The sequence below is a fragment of the Pimephales promelas genome, chromosome 24, assembly GCF_988280905.1.
Source record: "Pimephales promelas chromosome 24, fPimPro1.hap1.1, whole genome shotgun sequence".
Taxonomy (NCBI): Eukaryota; Metazoa; Chordata; class Actinopteri; order Cypriniformes; family Leuciscidae; genus Pimephales; species Pimephales promelas.
In genome coordinates this window covers 14,081,098-14,101,868 of record NC_142792.1, presented here as the reverse complement: position 1 = coordinate 14,101,868, position 20,771 = coordinate 14,081,098, and the positions used below count along the sequence as shown (strand labels likewise).

At 36.8% G+C, this 20,771-nt stretch overlaps 1 protein-coding gene across 8 annotated transcripts in view; it reads right to left on the bottom strand.

The window, feature by feature from the left end:
* Window positions 1–20,771, bottom strand: part of anks1b (ankyrin repeat and sterile alpha motif domain containing 1B) — a 173,603-nt gene that overhangs the window by 92,917 nt on the left and 59,915 nt on the right. For all 8 annotated transcript variants that reach the window (XM_089126724.1, XM_039668353.2, XM_039668354.2 and 5 more), the window contains 2 exons: window positions 10,073–10,223; window positions 1,199–1,335 (listed from right to left, as the gene is read on the bottom strand). In XM_089126724.1, coding sequence (XP_088982850.1) covers window positions 1,199–1,335; window positions 10,073–10,223 — 288 coding nt within the window. The remainder of the gene's footprint in view (window positions 1–1,198; window positions 1,336–10,072; window positions 10,224–20,771) is intronic.

The window sequence follows — 20,771 nt, the reverse complement described above, 5'->3', positions numbered from 1 at the left end:
ATTTGACTGGGGTAATTAAACATACCGGTATTACCACACACAAGCATTCAGGGTAACACTTTATTTTACAGTGTACTTATTACATGTTACATGCAGTTATAGTAATAACAGTAGCACTTTGATTTTTTTACAGTCCTGTTTCCCATGTATATTCAATGTACTTATTATAGTAATTGTAATAACTGGGTAATAACTAGTTACTAACCCTAAACCTGAACCCACCCCTAACCCATAGCGGATCATAGCGGTACATTTATTTTTAGAGTCTCAGTAAAGTATGTCATACAGTCAGAATTTGTATTCTCAGAATCGCAAGATAGACAATTGCAGCATATAAATTGCATTTATTACTTTTTAGGTGGGTATTTGTGCTGTGAATGATTTGTATAATTTCTTTTGTCCGCATGAATTGTGGCACTTTCTAGTTCAAATTTCTAGTATATTTCACAAATAATTACAAAAAAAAGGAAATTACAACATTGAATTAAACAATATTTGAAGTAGAAAAATGTAAATAGTATTTTCTTTCAAAACATATTGTAATCTTATTTGACAGTTTGTTTTATAATGTATGATTACCTGTATATTTATAATAATGAATAAACAATTCATATTAATTATAACTCATATTAATTAAATTAATTAATAAAAACAATATACATTCAATAATTTATATTATTATTTTTTATAACATTTTGCTAAGTATGCCTCTGTTCTTTTTTATTTTATTTTATTAAATGCCACTTGGTTTGGTAAATGCTACTTTCATACAATTTTAAGCATGCCTTTTTAAGTGTCCAGGCACATTTTGGGAACACTAAAGCTTGATATTACTATACTGTAACTGATGATAATCAAATAAAACCCCTCAAGTTTGAAGGAGTGAAAATGAGCGAGGCTTGGGACAATTGCATATCAAAGCATGAAGAGAATCCGCCCGTCGGGCCTGTGCATATTTATAATAGCCATATAATTAAGATGAAGAATGCTCAGTATCTCAGCGTAGATGTAAGACAGTACTGCTCTTGAGTGAGTGTGTGTGTGTGTGTGTGTGTGCATGTGTGTATGACTCCCACACACAGATGCTGCGATAGTTACAGCCAGACTACGTTTTATCTAAAAGAGCACCATTAACCTTGAGAGCAGAGCAACATAATAGACTCTGTGTGGATGTGTGTTCCTGTATCTGTGTGTGTACCTGGGGGCGGATGACTCTCTCAATATTCCTCAGGGCCGTATCAGGTGAAGGAGGCGAACAGTCAGGAGTCAGGCCTGTAGAGTCGTCACCATGGTTACCGCGCTCTGCATCACTGACCGACACATGTGAGAAGTGGCCTTCAGAGAGACAAAATAGAGAGAGATATTCTGAAATTAAAATAGCTGGATTCATAAAATAAAAACAATAAGCAAACTACTAGGACGGGATTCGTCAGATAAATGTATTCCCGCCATTGATTTAAAAAGTCATAAGCATTAAGTGCCACTTATAGCTGTGATGCAGCCGGAAGGCAAAAGGGTTTATGGAAAGAAACTAAATCATGCAGAAATTCAAAGAATGAACATCCAGCAAGAGCTGGAAAAGACTCTGAAGGAACACTGTGTCTTCAATGCTAATGAAATGGCTGAACACTGAGGTTCAAATGCAGAGACTTTGCACCATTACCTTTAACACACACTCTGAAAGCCAGTGTAGGACACACACAGAAGTGAACCACTTCATTGTTTTACTGTTTTTTCTTAATCATAGTGTTTTGTCAATTATTTTAGCATATTTTGCTGAATTATTCTAGGTTATATGTACAGAATGTACAGAAAATAATTTGGACTTTCCCCACAGTTTGTTATTAAAACAAAATACAAAAAGCTATTACAATGGAGAATGAAACAGAAATATATTGGGCAATCACTGCCTGTTTACCCAATAAGGCCAGTTCACAGCGACCCAACAAACTACACCACCAAATACCAACAAACTCCATCAAAATTCCAACAGACACCAACAAACGTCAACAAACTACAACAAATACCAAGAAACCCCAACAGACACCAGAAAATTACAACAAACATCCACAAACTCCAACCAACCCCAAGAAACTCCAACAAGCATCAACAAACTCCAATAAACACCAATAAACATCAACAAATACCAACAAACTCCAAGCAACTCTTCCTCAACAAACTCCAGCAAATACCAACAAACTCCAACCAACTCTTCCCCAACAAATACCAACAAACTCCAAGCAACTCTTCCCCAACAAACATCAACAAACATCAACAAATACCGACAAACTCCAACCAACACTTCCCCAATAGACTCCAACTAATAACAACAAACTCCAAGCAACTCTTCCCCAATAAACTCCAACAAATACCAACCAACTCTTCCCCAACAAACTCCAACAAATACCATCAAACTCCGACCAACTCTTCTCCAACAAACTCCAACAAATACCAACAAACTCCAATCAACGCAAAGAAACATCAACAAACTCCAAACCACACAAAAAATACAAACTCCTACCAACTTTCCCCAACAAACTCCAACAAGCATCAACCAACTCCAATAAACAACAACAAACATCAATACACATCAACAAATACCAACAAACTCCAACCAACTCTTCCCCAACAAACTCCAACCAACTCTTCCCCAACAAACTCCAACAAATACCAACAAACTCCAACCAACTCTTCCATAATAAACTCGAACAAATACCTGCAAACTCCAACCAACTCTTCCCCAACAAACTCCATAAAAATACCAACAAAACTCCAACCAACTTTTCCCCAACAAACTCCAACAAATACCAACAAACTCCAATCCACACAAAAAACCCAACAAACTCCAACCAACTCTGCCCAACAAATCCAACAAGCATCAACCAACTCCAATAAACACCAACAAACATCAATACACATCAACAAATACCAAGAAACTCCAACCAACTCTTCCCCAACAAACTTCAACAAATACCAAGAAACTCCAAGCAACTTTTCCCCAACAAACTCCAACACATACCAACAAACTCCAACCAACTCTTCCCCAACAAACTCCAGCCAACTTTTCCCCAACAAACTCCAACCAACTCTTCCCCAACAAATTCCAACAAATACCAACAAACTCCAACCAACTTTTCCCCAACAAATTCCAACCAACTCTTTCCCAACAAACTCCAACCAACTCTTCCCCAAACTCCAACCGACTCTTCCCCAACAAACTCCAACAAATACCAACAAACTCCAGCCAACTTTTCCCCAACAAACTCCAACCAACTCTTCCCCAACAAACTCCAGCCAACTTTTCCCCAACAAACTCCAACCAACTCTTCCCCAACAAATTCCAACAAATACCAACAAACTCCAACCAACTTTTCCCCAACAAATTCCAACCAACTCTTTCCCAACAAACTCCAACCAACTCTTCCCCAAACTCCAACCGACTCTTCCCCAACAAACTCCAACAAATACCAACAAACTCCAGCCAACTTTTCCCCAACAAACTCCAACCAACTCTTCCCCAACAAACTCCGACAAATAACCAACTCTTCCCCAACAAACTCCAACCAACTCTTCCCCAACAAACTCCAATAAATACCAACCAACTCTTCCCCAACAAACTCAAGTTCGATTTCAAATGTAGGCGCACAGTGTGCGCGCTCACAATGGAAGCAACGTGGTCGCAGTGCAACGCGCTCCAAGTGCGTCCACGCCGCATTGATATAAAAACATTTAGTGTATAAAAACATAAAAACCAAAACAAGTAGTGTTCTAACTGAATGAATACAGCTAAACTACATTTCCCTTACTGAGCCCGAAGCAGCAGCGCAGCCAGCAACAGGTGCGAACCGAGTGTTCTATGTGTGTGCGCTAAACTGTGGCGCTGTTACAAATTAGCCTGACTTAAAGCATTTAAAGTTGGGGATAAAACATAGGCTAATTATATTTAGAATACAGTAATATAAACTGCTTATAAAGTAATAAATATCAAGGAGTAAATCATTGAAAATTTCTTTCTATAGGTAAAAAAAACGCAACTGGTCGACCAAACGACTGAAGTTGACAGCCCTACAAACTCCAACCAAATCTTCCCCAACAAACTCCAAAAATACCAACAAACTCCAACCAACTCTTACCCAACAAATAGCAACAAAATCCAACCAATACCAATATCATGGTATTTGAAGTATGTTGAATATGGAAGTCATTTAGTATGGTATCTCTCAAAGCACCATTGTCTTACCTTGTGACACCATCAATGTATAGCATAACCACTATATATAGATATTAAAGTATCGCTTTTTTAAGGGAAGCTTGACTTCTGCATACAAAAAAAAAAAAAAAACAGCAAATACATCAAAAAATATATATTTATTATTAGGTCTTTCATCCCTAAGTTCAGTACATCTTGCTGTGTGTGCTTATGTATGTGTGTATTTTGGATTCAAGCCATATAATTAAAAAATAGCACATGTACTGTATATACATTCACAGTGTAGGAGTGGGATCACATTATGGTCTGAGCAGATTTCCCAAGAGAAGGATCACTCTCTGTGAATGAGGGATGAAACAGAGGAAAAGAGAAAGAAAGAGAGCAGAACAAGGTTAAGGGTGAGTTACATGACGACTCCACCAAATTACTGAGAAAAACCCTTCCCATAAATCACAAACACGCCCATACTACAGAAACCCATGCTGTTCAGAAACGGTAACACCATCCCTGCATTCTCTATCTCTCCAGCTCTGCACAAAGGAATGCGGAAAACAGTATGGGATGATTATGTTGGCTCTAAACGAGTGACTACCAAGTGAGTCAACAAGCCCTACGGCATCCATCCGGACAAAATCAGAGACGAATCCAAGCTGCATTCATTTATTCAACACCATCCTCATTTTCCTTTCCTTCTGTTTTTCAAATCTGCTGATTGCCAAATCAAAGGCAGGAGATGAGTAACAAGGTTTGCCATAGTCAAAACAAGAGAAAAGCATCATATTTCCCCCCTGCATTCTACGGGAAAAAATAAACACGCAGATAATTAGGCAATACAACAAATAAAATCCAAGCAGCATGCAGATATGTTTACTTAGTTTTACATCAAGGGCAAAATAGTAAGCTAAATCTGACAAAATCTGACAGAACTCACTTTGGGCACGTGAGGTTTAGGCACCTCATCTCAAATGGATGAGCGAACAAGTTGTACTCAAGCTACTTACTGTAGGTAAATGTCTAGAAAAAACAATGACAGAAACCATCCGATGCTGTGACTGTCATTTAGTTCTTGAGTAATCATAGATCAAGCTTGATTGTGTTTGTTCCTTGACTTTGCACACATCTGAAACATTAGCATGTTTCACAATAAAATCACCACTGTAGATCAGAGATAACACACACTTTTGCTTAATATTTCACACTGCACTTCAGTGACACAAAAGTGAGTTAACAAACATATGTCAGCCTTATTCTCTTGACATTGACATTAGGAGTATGTAATTACATGATAAAAAGATATTCTGTATTCATGGTGAACGCTGAGCAGACTTATGAATGTTATTAAGTCTATTGGGTCCACATGGACACACTTCTATACGCAGATTATTTTTCCCCCCTCACACACACCACTGTCATGAATACTGACAAGCTCCGTTCCTCTGGCATGCAAATGATGGCAGATTATTCATGAACCACTAAACTGAGCGGCGTTAATAATTGAAACAAAATGGCAGACTCGATTGTCGCTTGCACGCGCATTTATATTTGTACTTTCTCTGTTGATGCATGTCAGCGGCCGCTTAAAACGATGCTCGCGGTGGATCAAAATCCCCTCATCCTCGTCGGGGGATCGTACGTGTGCGAGTGTAAAAAGAGAGAACCTTACGGAGCTGGTGGGAAAGAGTGTGACTCTGTCAAAACTGCTCGCAGCTGTTTTTGCGATAACAGCGAGCAGCTCTGTGACTGTGGTAGGAAGCTCAGTGGGGCTTGACCCTGTTGGTAATGGGCAGGAAGCCTGGGATGAATTCAACTTGTGTTTTACTCTTTCAGTCATTAGCCATTAACCTCTCTGAGCTGCGATACTGAGAGAGAAATGAGGCATGTAGGAGCCATGGGAACACCGAGACTCTTCAGTCACAGATTCTAAAAGATTAGCCGGCCTATAAATATAAATATGTGCAAACATATTACTATATTATATTATGTGCAGTTTTGATGGCACAATTACCAAATTAAGTGATCAAACTGCTACTGATTGTAGTACTATATTGTAAATTTAAGATTGATTGATGGATTGACTGAATGACAACCTACCTTGGTACTTCAAGAGAAAATAAATGAATTACATTTTATAGTTAAATAAAATAAAATATAGATTCATTGTACTTTTGTAAAAAATAAAAAAATAAAAAATACATTGTACTTATGCCCATGTTGTCTTTGTTAAACCCACCACAATGGTCAAAGTACTAAAATGAAATTAAATAATTTATATTGTATTTGCGATTGCTTCTTTCATACCACCAGACTAGTCAAAGAATTGAAGAGAACAAGGTATTTTTTAATATATTTGGACAAATGCCTAACCCTTAAATGAATGAATGTTTCATCTTTAGAGACCCGAATCTATATCTAACATGGATGAATCTCTACCTGTCGCAATAATATAAAACTTTCCTGATATTAGAGTTCAAGCATATTTTGTATCTTTTGGAGCTTGGAAGGATTCAGTTTGAGTAAATGTTTTATACCATTATCACCAGCTCATTTCCCAGTACATTCAGCATCTGGCTCATATTCGCCTTCTCAAACATATTCTCCAAAACCATCATTTTTAACATCTTCAAAATTTTAATTTTAAATTTTGAAGCTTCTTCACCAGATCCACCATCAAGCAACAGTGATGCTAATATTTATTTGCGTTCAGTACTTGCTATGATGTAAATCGCTGAGCAATTTCAAGATTTGCTGATGATTCTTCCTATTCTTTTGTTTTCTGCCAGCGGTAACTTGAGTGCATAATATCATCTTTGTATTTTATTATTATTGTTTATAATGAATTGATTGAGGAATACTAAAAAGGTTGCTGTTTAACTTTAATTAATGAGGAGGAGGGTGGTGATGAATGACGTCCCGAGTCACTAAAGACCCAAGGTTTGCATTTAAGGGTTAAATGAAAAACAGACAGATATGATTTGCTCAAGTATGGTAATGGTGGACCGGAGACAGCTGAACTAATGTGAGGCCACATCGGGGAAAAAAAACAGTCTTACATTTGGTTTATCACATGTGTCCATAATTGAACATGACTAAACTCATTTCAGTTAAAAAAGAAGAGAGGACAAACAGACAGAAGACAGGGACAGAAAAGAGATAAATAAATAAAAAGGAAAAGACACATAAAAGCAGCTGGAACAAGACTTATGCTGAGCCACGTCTTGACTCTTTCCACCTAAATCCTGTTTTTGACAAGCTGTCACTAAATAAATCCTCAACAAATCCCACACAATCGGACCGTGAAACACAAAAAAATATTATTGTAAAGAACAAAAACAAAAACTGACTGGAAACAGTTTCACGTTTGTTGACAAGTAACTAGTTAGCAAAATACTGAACTGACTAGTTTTCTGTTGCTGTGAGTTTATTGAAAGTCATGACCTTCTTCCATGATCTTTTAATTGTAAACTTGTATCGTTTAGTATTCTGCTTGTAAGTAACTCTTAAAAAATATTTCACAACCGCTTGGTTGGTTAGTTGCAAGTCATTTTTTTACAATTCATGGTTAACATTCAGGATATGACTTAGATGAATTATGAAGACATATTTCTTTTTTTCTCAATTCATTTAGTAAACATCTCCAGCATATTTATTATATTACACTAAACGCAGTACATTTCAAGAAAGTGATTTACACAAAAATACTTTTTTTTTTAATTGCAATGAACATTAAACTGTGATATTTAGAAGTTAGAAGTCACCTCTATTGTGGGATATAAGGATGTGAGTGTTTTGATTGGTCCTCTGCAATCCTGCAGCACAAAACTGCAGTGTTGACTATAATCAGGCAGAGAACAGTCCTGTAAAAGCTGTGATTTCATGCTTTTGGGGATAGCTTGAGGGGGGCCAAAAATAGAGCTGGTCAAAATCCACAAACACTCACGCATACATCCGCTCAAGCACAAACACAAACAGAGGGTTAAAATACAGTATCACAGGAAATAGTAGAAAACACACACACACACACACACACACACACATCAAGTGAAGTCCCACCAGACTGTGCGGCTGCATTAATAGAGTCATCTGAGAGATGAACATCAGGTGTGAATCACAGACCTAACAGGCAACACTACTCACTGCGTCTCCACGACAACTTGCAGGTGACTCACCAACCTCTCTGGGTACGGCTAAAGTGGTTTCCACGACAACCCTATCCCTTACTGCAGGAATGATGCCAGAGGAAAGTACTGCGGCAGGGGCAGGAGCATCCCAGGACTACAGGCATCGACCTAAACGCCACGAGGCGCCATGGGACCTAATGTTCTGTGTTTGTCAAATCAATACAGCATGGACAGTGTTCTGTGGAGTATTTATATAATATAATATAATATAATATAATATAATATAATATAATATAATATAATATAATATAATATAATATAATATAATATAATATAATATAACATAATATAATATAAAATAATATAATATAACATAATATAATATAATATAAAGAAAAGTAATGATGTGGGAGAAATTGATTTGATTGTTGTTTATATAATAATAATTATCAATGTCGTGAGACAATTGGGACAATCAACCCTGATTGGTCTCGGCTATCCTAAGCCACTCCTTTATTTTAGGTCAGGAAAAAGGAAAAAGAGGAAAAAGAGCAGAAGAAGAAGAGATGATCTAGGCGCCAACCCAAAACAAGTCAGATGGCGCGCAAGAGCTTGCTAGTAGCCTATAGACCATTTCACAAGATGTAAACAACACTGGTCCAGAAACACTTCCTGTTTCAGTTTGTAACTGTTTTCTTTATTTCACATGTAAAAAAAAAATCTTAAAGATGTTTGTTTAACTTTTTGATTCAGTTTTAAATGTTCTGTTGGTTGTATTTTAACCCAGCTTTTATGTAGTGTTAAAAAACTGAAACAGGAAGTGCTTCTGGACCAGTGTTGTTTACATCTTGTGAAATGGTCTATATAAACTGAGTTTCCATTCAAATTTATGACACACTCCACAAACTGCACAATGGTTTGTTGTTTATTGTGAGTGTAGATTTTACACAAATGAAAATAGACTCTACAGTTTTGTTTTACGTGTTTTAAGTTGTTTCTACTAAGTCTCACTTAAGTCCAGTGATGAAATATGCGTGTTCTTTAAATGGGAAGCCTCAGATGTCGCTTCACGTGGAAAACAGGCTCAGATGTACAGTAGATGCCACTTTTTCTCTTTCTCTGATTTCTTGAAAAAGTGTGATACTGAACTTTGTGCATCCACCATTGTCACAGTATGTTAATGACCATTAACATGCAAAGAAAACTAATCTTTGAACAAGTTTTATGTTTCATTGTTCTATTTATTGTGTACTTTTATTAAACAAGAGATGTGTAATAAAAGTAAATGGAACAAACTGTAATTTTCACTACTGTCTGTTCAAAATAAATGAAAAGAAACCTAGCATAGGGGATTTGTTTCTTTTTCCTGTCGTACCGAACTCAAACTGTGACCCCAAAACTGAAGGTACAGTACGTACCAAACTGTGACTTCTGTGTACCGTTACACCCCTAACCCCTGCCCCTGAGAACAATCTGCACAGCCTGTATAAGTAATAGCCTGTATATACATTTTTAGGAACATTTCCAAATCCAATCAATTCCCAATGGATACAAAGTCCTGCCCATTTGTCTCTACTGAGTATCTTGTTTGACATAGAAATGCATCATATACAAGAAAAATCAACTGCTAATGCTTTATGTTGACTTACTGAGGTGTACAAAGTATGAGGTCTACAGATAGTGCATGTGGAGATTATTTACATCAATTTTCAATTGCTAGTTTCATTGATTAGAAGTTACCAACCGTTGCGAGGACATGCGTTGTGGAGTTGGATGTCAAGAGAGCAAGGTTTGCGTGTGACCGCTGTAGCTACTGACTCGTAAGGGTTGTCCTCATCCTCTGGTAAAAACACGTCCAGTGATGGAGAATGGGCAATTTCGCCACATCGCTTGTCCTGCACAAAAAACATAACAGAACACTTTAGACAGACAAACAGAATAGATATACATATACATAGATAGACACTGCATCCAATTGCGAGTTTCTCCCCATGAAGACAGCCTGTTCTATCTCATGGGCACTATGACAGGGATAAACAGCCACCCATGACACCCAGCTCCATCATCTTCAGTGAAATATTGCCATCACCTCCTTCTGCCTGTTTGTCTTTATGGGTGCAACACGGCAGGCGTGTGAGGGCAACCATCCCTCAAAGTAAACATAGCACAGGCCAAGCTGCCCCCATTGTCATCGCACTTATTTCCCATGAACCCCATCGATTTCTTCTCAGATGACTATTACTCTACCTGTCAGTCCCAAATCCTGCATCACCCAGAAAGCATTAGACACATCCATCATGCACTGGGCACAGGGGAAGGACCATTTATCACATGGGATTGAAAGAAAGACCTTTGTCTCCCTCTTTCTGTCTCTATTCTGATGTGCCTTTGATACAGCTGTTCTTGGTTAAGAGTAAATTAAATCCTGATTTCAACATTCACTCTCCATACACACTCAGGCACAGGTGGTTTATATATATATAAAACATGGTTAAATGTGTATAACATGGGTATGATTATTCATAACGGCAGGACTAATTCGTCATCATTATGCTATGGTGTTTGCTTGGGTGGTTATTGTAGTCGCCGCACAACTATTGTTTTCTTGTTGTTGTTTTTTTACATTTTCTGTATGTGAGTGGTACTTGCCCTTGTAAACGTCACTTCTAGGATGCAATGGTGTTCTGGGTGGTTGTGAAGGTGTTGTTATGTGGTGACTAGGGTGTTCTGGGTTAGCTATATCAGCTAGATTTTGCATTTTTGCAAATGGCATTACTAGATGGTTGTGAGTGATGCTCGCCCATGCAAAAGTTGCCTCTATGATGGCAGATTGCTTTAGGTAGTTGCTAGGGCATTGCTATGGTGTATATGGTGTCATTTCAAGGTGACTGTGAGCGGTGTTTGCCCTTTTAGAAGTCATCTCCATAATGCTAAATTGTTTGTTATGGGTGGTTGCTAGGGTGTTCATGTTAGTTAATGTAGCCTTCCCAAATAAAGTTTTCGGTCACATCTCTAGTGGTTACTAGGGTTTTCATTGTGTTTACTAGGCTATTGCTAGTAGGTGGTTCCTAGTGAATTGCAACTGTAGGTGACTGTGAGTGGTGCTTGCCTGAAGTCATCTCCATAATGCTAAGTTGTTTGTTATGGGTGGTTGCTAGGGCGTTCAGGATGGTTAATATAGTTGATATCTCATAACTAGCTTTTTTGTACATTTTCTGTATGTGCGTGTGTAGTGCTTTCCCTTATAAAAGTTCCTTCCACATCGATAGTGTTCTGTGTGGTTGTTAGGGTGTTGCTAGTGTTCTGGGTGGTTGCTAGGGTGTTGCTAGAGGGTTCAATGTGGTAAATGTAGTTGATATCTTATAACTAGTTTTTTTTCGTGCATTTTTCTGTATGTGCATGTGTGGTGCTTTCCCTTGTAAAAGTTCCTTACACAACGATAGTGTTCTGTGTGGTTGTTAGGGTGTTGCTAGTGTTCTGGGTGGTTGCTAGGGTGTTGCTAGAGGGTTCTATGTGGTTAATGTAGTTTATATCTTATAACTAACTTTGTTTCGTGCATTTTTCTGTATGTGCGTGTGTAGTGCTTTCCTTTGTAAAAGTTTCTTCCACATCGATAGTGTTCTGTGTGGTTGTTAGGGTGTTGCTAGTGTTCTGTGTGGTTGTTAGGGTGTTGCTAGAGGGTTCTATGTGGTTAATGTAATTGATATCTTATAACTAACTTTGTTTCGTGCATTTTTCTGTATGTGCATGTGTGGTGCTTTCCCTTGTAAAAGTTCCTTCCACAATGATAGTGTTCTGTGTGGTTGTTAGGGTGTTGCTAGTGTTTTGGGTGGTTGCTAGGGTGTTGCTAGAGGGTTCTTTGTGGTTAATATAGTTGATATCTCATAACTAGTTTTTTTCATGCATTTTTCTGTAAGTGCATGTGTGGTGCTTTCCCTTGTAAAAGTTCCTTCCACATCGATAGTGTTCTGTGTGGTTGTTAGGGTGTTGCTAGTGTTCTGGGTGGTTGCTAGCGTGTTGCTAGAGGGTTCTATGTGGTTAATGTAGTTGATATCTTATAACTAGCTTTTTTGTGCATTTTTCTGTATGTGCGTGTGTAGTGCTTTCCTTTGTAAAAGTTCCTTCCACAACGATAGAGTTCTGTGTGGTTGTTAGGGTGTTGCTAGTGTTCTGGGTGGTTGCTAGGGTGTTGCTAGAGGGTTCTATGTGGTTAATGTAGTTGATATCTTATAACTAGCTTTTTTTCGTGCATTTTTATGTATGTGCGTGTGTAGTGCTTTCCCTTGTAAAAGTTCCTTCCACAACGATAGTGTTCTGTGTGGTTGTTAGGGTGTTGCTAGTGTTCTGGGTGGTTGCTAGGGTGTTGCTAGAGGGTTCTATGTGGTTAATGTAGTTGATATCTTATAACTAGCTTTTTTCGTGCATTTTTCTGTATGTGCATGTGTGGTGCTTTCCCTTGTAAAAGTTCCTTCCACAACGATAGTGTTCTGTGTGGTTGTTAGGGTGTTGCTAGTGTCCTGGGTGGTTGCTAGGGTGTTGCTAGAGGGTTCTATGTGGTTAATGTAGTTGATATCTCATAACTAGCTTTTTTCTGCATGTGCGTGTCTAGTGCTTTCCCTTGTAAAAGTTCCTTCAACAACGATAGTGTTCTGTGTGGTTGTTAGGGTGTTGCTAGTGTTCTGGGTGGTTGCTAGGGTGTTGTTAGAGGGTTCTATGTGGTTAATGTAGTTGATATCTTATAACTAGCTTATTTTCGTGCATTTTTCTGTATGTGCGTGTCTAGTGCTTTTCCTTGTAAAAGTTACTTCCATAATGCTAGAGTGGAAGAATTTGTTGTTTATTCTGAAGCCATTATCTGTGCCTTCCCAAATAAGGTATTCGGTCACATCTCTAGTGGTTACTAGGGTTTTCATTGTGTTTACAAGGCTGTTGCTAGTCGGTGGTTACTAGCGAATTGCTACTGTAGGTGACTGTGAGTGATGCTTGCCTGAAGTCATCTCCATAATGCTAGGGAATTTGTTATGGGTGGTTGCCAGGGTGTTACTTGGGTGTTCTGGGTGGTTGCTGTTTCATAGCTAGATTTTATATATTTTCTGAAAATGGTGCTTACAAAATTCGGGTTGTTCTAGGTGGTGGTTAGGTGGTTGCTTACTGTCGAAGTCAAAAAGTCCACCCGCAGTCGACAAGTTACATATTGAGGTTTAAAACTTATGGTTAGGAATGTGCCTTAGCAAATATTCATCTCAATGATCACATCCATGTAAACTCTCTTCTCTTTTTCCACTTCCTCTAATGATCGTTTCCCCTCTCTTTCCAATTAAGCCACACTGAATAAAGCTCCAGTCAGAAAGAACAGAGGCCCTCCCTCCAGAGAGCCACATGGAGAAATCAACAGAGAAAATCATAGAGATGTGAGAAAGAGATAAAGACGGAGATAGATCAAAGCTGCATTTACAAGAACTTATACTTTTGGACTTTTTGTGTCAGTTTCAATAGTGTAATGGGGCGGGAAAAAGGCACACGCCGAGGAAAATACTGAGAGAGCAGGAAAGAGGGGAAATGCACAGGCTTTGAATCAGTGGTTTCCTGCATTGTACGCTAGCATGCCCACGCTTGCACAGGAAACTACCCACTGGCAGAATACAACGAGAAAAAACTATAGTAAAGTTGTGGATGGCAATCGTCCTTTCGTCCAATCCCCCTGAAGTTAGTTATACTGCTGGTGAAATAATCATTTTTACTAAGCTAACCCTTATCCTGGAAGAAAACTGTAAGTAGCTTTAAAAAAACAAAAATTTAATAAATTAATAATGAATAAATGCATTCATATGTAATATACAAACAACCAAATAAATAAATACATATTGGTAGTATCATGAATAATAATAATTGTGATAGTAAAAATCTAAATAATGTCATAAAATAATTCAATATATAATTCTGTTGATAATCATTTTTTAAAAATTGTCTGTTTTGTCTCTACAAAGAACAATTTTGTCCCAAATCTATAAGCACACACACGAGTATACAGTACACACTTTTATTAAAGAAGTTCAGTACCTGTTTATCTCTAGCAGATCCTGATTTCTTCGCAGTGACTGAATTTCAACTCTTCAACGTACGACCCCGCAGCGCCTGACTGTCCGAGCACACTACAACTCTTGTTCTCTTTCTCTATCTCTCTCTGACAGCCGAGACAGGAACTTCATTTTTTTTTTCTCAGAAAAGGAAGACTACACAACAAACAGAAGTGGTTAAAGTCAGCAATTAACATGCTGATTTAGAGCTGCAGTCGCTGGACTCGGATTCAAATAGGAAATCTGCCCGGACGTCCCACAGTCACGTCTACAATCTTCAGCCGCACATGTGACTGGGGCCTGACAGACTTTACTGCCGGCTTAACTCTTGTCTTCCTTTCTCATTCTCTTCTATAATCAGCTCGTTTTGCTTTATTCTCCTCGGTTTTTCTTCACATTTATCAGAGTTCTGTCTCTCGCTATGTTCTCAGTTGATACAGTATCTGATCTGGATGGCCACTGTCATTTCCTGTGCTTTTCTAATCTGAGCTCTGCATATTTTGGAGGAGGACCCCACAGCATAAAAGGCCCTCAGAGACCTTCTCAGAACAGATAGAAGGATTGATATAAAGCGAGATTTGGTCATGTGCTTTAGAGGAGGGCTTTGCATGCAGGGATGATACCAGTGGTGGGAAGGAAGGCTTACACAATTTTGTTGCAATATGCTTCACAGCGAGGCTTCATTATAAACTGAGCAAACAATAAGCGGGAAAATGAAGGCACTACAAATAAATAACATCAGAAAGATATAGTAGCCTGCTCTTCAGCCATTTTCTCACTAAAAGACTTAGTGGACAAAATAATCTCATTCTGCCTGATATATAACGGACTCAGTGCAAGAGATGATAGAAAGAGAGAGGAAACGGAGAGCTGGAGAAAGAGAATAAAGCATGAAAAGTGAAAATTAGCAAATTAAAGTGGCAATTATTTTCCGACTCTCATAAAAATGTCTGACTACAGTTATTACCTCCATCTATTAAACACCTTTGCAGATTTAGCACCTGCTCCCAATGTAACTATGAACTCTGTAATGCACTTTTGCTTCAGCACACCGGATGAGGTACATCTGCAGGTCAAACCCCAAAAGCCTGTGATTTATAGGCCTAAAGGCTTTGTTTGGTAAATAAATATGACCCAAAATTAACCTTTTGCCACACAAGTTAATGCTTATTGGATTGAGAACATTGACTGTTATATAAAACAGTATTTCGCATTGTTCAAATGAAAATAAATCTATATTGTTGCTTGAAAAATTATTGTCCCAAGTATATTTGTGGCAAACAGCACAGACTATTGTTATTCGTAGCATCACACATCTCTTTGTAAAACACGATTTGTCACGAAACCCATTAAAACGTCATGGTCCATCATTATGTTGTTCCTTATGTTTGTGTTTTTCAGGAGTCCTGGAGTTATGGAGTCCTGGAGGCCTTTCTGGCAGACCTAATTAAATGACTTGAGTATGAGTATTAATTGGTCTTTCATGTTTTGATGTATGTCCTACTAAATCAGGAAATCAGGGGGAAAGATATAATTGAAGGGATAAACAACAGCCAATAAGCTTTTAGGTGACTTAATTACATTAATTGTGAACTTTTGAAATGGCTTCAACACTAAGAGTAATAACATGAACTACAATGAGCAATACATGTGTTACAGTATTTACTAATATAATGTTAGTTAATACAAATCCAGCTGTTCATTGTTCACAATGCATTAACTAATGTTAACAAATACAACCTTTGATTTTAATAACATATTAGTAAATGTTGAAACTAATATTAACTAAGATTAATAAATGCTGTAGAAGTATTGTTCATTCTTAGTTCATGTTAACTAAGGTAAATGAATTAGAGCCCGACCGATAAAGGATTTTGAGGGCCGATACCGATATTATAAATATTTGTGTTTGTGTTTTAATTATATTTGTAAATATATTTTTATTATTAAATATATAAATATATTTTAAAACCAACAAATATTTGTTGGTTTTAAAATCCGATATTCCGATATATCGGCCGATATTTTTTTTATTATTATTATTTCAGAAACATGCAAAACATTAACAAATTTCCCTAACATTACTTATTTGTAGTTATTTATGAGTGTAATACATTTTAAAAAGAAACTTGTTTCTTTTATTGTCACAACAGAACAGACTGATGATAGTGGCATTAGCTAGCTTTGTGGTTAGCGAGTCTATGATGAGCCATAATTTAGCAAACAATTAAAACATACATTTTCAATATAACAGGCCAAAGAGAGATGGTCCGTCTCATTGCTATAACTGTCACGCGCTATTAAAGAAATACTACAGTCACATTGTCAAAAGTTAAAAGGACAGTCAGTCAACTACACTGTAACAACGTAACGTAACTATTACTAGCTAATTCCGCTTCACTCTCGGCTTATTTAACAGCAGCAAAACTGGACATGATAGTCACAAATTTTGTCATGCTTATTTGAGTTAAAAGAACTGATGGGGATGTTCTTTTAATTGTTATTCAAGCAATGTCTTGTGACCAACTCAAAGAGTGTAGAGTGACCTCTGGTGGACAAACTATACAACTCCAACACTCATGACATGGTTCAAGCGTGTTTCGTCCGTTTTTATTTTATTTTTGAAATATTCACTTATCGGCCATTATAACTGCCGATACCGATAGTTTGGAAAATGCCTAATATTGGCCGATAATATCGGCCTGCCGATATATCGGTCTGGCTCTAAAATGAATGAACCTTATTGTAAAGTGTTACCAATAAAATACAATAATATAAAATACTTTAAACAGGTGTGGACTAAATGACACAGTTTTGGTTTAAGTTCAATTTTCATTTGAGGTAAAATTATCTCTTTGATTAATTTTGCTGAAACTATGTTTTGGAATGAGCGGTGGGGCTTTCTCATTGTAGAGATCCTCTGATAGGACAAAAATCTGTCTGGTGCATGATGAGTCATCAACAGTTTTAATCTGTTTTCCCAGCAGGGGAACAGGCCTTAACGTTTACAAGTTAACTAAACTTTTAAAGAGAGAGAGTGACGAGTAAGTGACAATATGGAACAACAGGCAAAAAGCATGACAAAATAAGAAAAACCTTAGCTAGTCAACCACACACACTCAACTCGGAGCAGATAGTCCATAAAGGGCCAGCAGGCAGACCGAAGGCATTTTGAGCTTTGAGTCCTCCTGAGAGCTTTCTTCTGCAGGAAAAACCGTCATTACCTTATCATGCACAGTCTAGGGGAAGTTAACATTCATTAGTTGCCCTAATTATCTCTCAGCACCTAGGAGGAAGTGCGGAAACATTCTCGGTAGATGAAGCCGCTGTCAGGGTTCTAAAGGTTTTAAACATGAGTCACGGATATACAAAAGAGATTATGCCACACTGTGGGAGAGGAGGAGGAGGACGACGATGAAGACTAAAGCAAATATGACGGAGGAAACATTTAATGCAATCACTCGAGGGACCCTGCTGCTTTGGAATAACTACAGTCAAGGCTTTCCTTTATATTTATACGGTATAACAAAAGCACCAGCGAGAGTAATCCGAACGCTTCCCAGCGATGATTTCCAATGTGGGGAGTGAGAGACTGCGTAAATGCTCACCAAGAACAGCAGAAGTAATGATGGTGGTCGTTCATTCAGTTTTAATAGGTATCAAGAGAACTGCACAAACATAATAGGAATGAAGCATATGAGAAAAATATCATTGTGTCTTGTCGCTTGGTGGTAAATAACTTTTATTACTGAAATCACTCCTAAAACAAGTTAATAATAAGTACGTTTATTTTTATAAATCATCCACTAATAAGACGTTCATGGTGAATCCATCTTTATGAAGGCTGTATATTTATATGCAGTAAAGCCCGTTCTCACTCAATCTCCTGTCTATGGCTTTAAACGGCTCATGAAAAACAGCCAGTCGTTTAGGATTCTTATCCCAGCGCTGTTTTCAGACTGATCTATTAAGCACAGAGAGCGACTCCTAAATCACACTGGGCAGTGAGACCACAGGGACATAAGTTTCCTCTAATACAAACGCACACACACATAAAATGCCAATCTGCTCAATTAAAATACACATGAAAAACATCACTTCCCAGAGCACTTGATTAGCTGTAATTAGTGGATTTTGTAAGAGCACAAAAGTCATTGGACCAAGACCAACCAAATTACTCTTATACAAATTTAGCCATAACCAATGATGTATGCAAACTGAGTTATCCAATAAATTAAATTATCAGGACAACAAAAAGGAATCTCCCTTCCAGCATATATATATATATATATATATATATATATATATATATATATATATATATATATAGCATATATATAGCATATATATATATATATATATATATATATATATGCTGGAAGGGAGATTCCTTTTTGTTGTCCTGGATAACTCAGTTATGCATAAGAATGCATACTATATATATATATTACGGTACATATATTTATACGCTAGTTCAAAATTTTAGGGTCGGAAAGATTTTAAAGTCTTTTAATGTTTTGAAAAACAGTAATATAGTAAAACATGATTACAATTTAAAATAACTCTTTTTATATTTTAAAATAATTTTTTAGTGATGGCAAAGCTGAATGTCCAGCATCATTACTCCACTCTTAAGTGTTGGAACAAGTTCTTGCCAAAGTTCTTGTCAAATTATAAAAACACTAAAATGTATAATATTTTTGTGGAAATCCCTAAACATTTTTATTTGGGTTCTTTACTGTCTTTTGTAACATAACAGTTTCTATGCATCCTCACTCCTTGCTGAATAAAAGCATTAATTTCTCTGAAGAAAAAAAATATATATAACTGACCCTAAAACTTTGAACTGTAATTTATATATAAAACTATTTTATATATTATTTATTATTATTTTATATACAGTAAATATAATGTATAATAAGAATTAGGGTTGTCAAACGATTAATCGCATCCAAAATAAAAGTTTGTGTTTACATAATATGTGGGTGCACTGTGTATAAAAATTTTATATATAAATACACACACATGCTTGTATATATTTAAGATATATTTTCATGTATATACTGTATATAGATTTATATATAATGTATATTGTATATAAATATATTATATATAAATAATATTTTTTCCTAAATATACATGCATGCGTGTGTATATATATAAATATATACAAAATAATTACATTGCACCCACATATATTATGTAAACACAAACTTTTATTTTGGAGGCGATTAATTGCGATGAATCATTTGTCAGCATAAGAATGCATACTATTGTAAGCATAAGTTAATATATTACCTATAATTTGCTTTCTAATAAATACTTTCTGAATGTAGAACAAACAGAATCCCCAAGCGTAAGAAATGTGGTGTATATATAAAGGTTTAGCATAAAGTGCACACACAGGACTTTTTGGCACTAGTTCAAATGTTGTAGTCCTAATCTGTAACAGGTCTTCCAGAGGGGTATTGCACAAAAGAAAGCCAGGATAACTGAACAGTCACGGTTTGACTTAGTTTGATCAGTGCATCCTGGATTAATCCGTTGCACGTTTGCTGAGCCAGGATGAGAACGCGTGGATATGTCAAGCCAGGTGAATATAGTTTGGATAAATGCACGTTCATGGCATTCTTAAAAAGAGCGCGAAATCAATCACAGAATCACCGATCCAAAAATGGAAAAAACGTGTGCGGCATCTAATGGAAACGTATGAAGAAGTGAAACATATAATATGTAAAAAAGCCAATATACAGATGCTGTAATAAAACAAAGAGAGAATGTCTGGCAAACAATAGCAGACCGACTGAATGCATAAGTCCATAAATAACCACACTCTAAAAAATGTTGGGTTATTTTAACCCAATTTTGGATCAAATATGGACAAACCTAAATGTTGGATTTAAAAATGCAATTAATAAATTTAACCCAACAGCTGGGTTTGTCCATATTTGACCCTAAATTGGTTTAAAACAACCCAGCATTATTTTTTTTGAGTGTGCAGTGCTCCATTGTAACCCTCATAATTACAATTCGAGGAGTTACTTGTCATTTAAAAAAAAATAATTGTATATTTTGCCTTAAATGTGACCAGTGGACATACATTTAACATGAAGAATAATTGCAAACACTTACCCACTATGTGGATATTTCATGTATTTAGTTTATTTTATGTCCATCTCTTTAATCTTTTTATCTATTTCTATATCGGTTTTGTTTCTAATTGATTTCATGTAATCTATAATCAGATATTGTACATATAACATGGTGACATTTAATTGTCTGTGCTGATTTTAGCAATAAAAAATAAGTCATATATCTGGTACGGGGGTAGCCCTCCAACCCAAGAATTCACCACAGCAGAGGAGC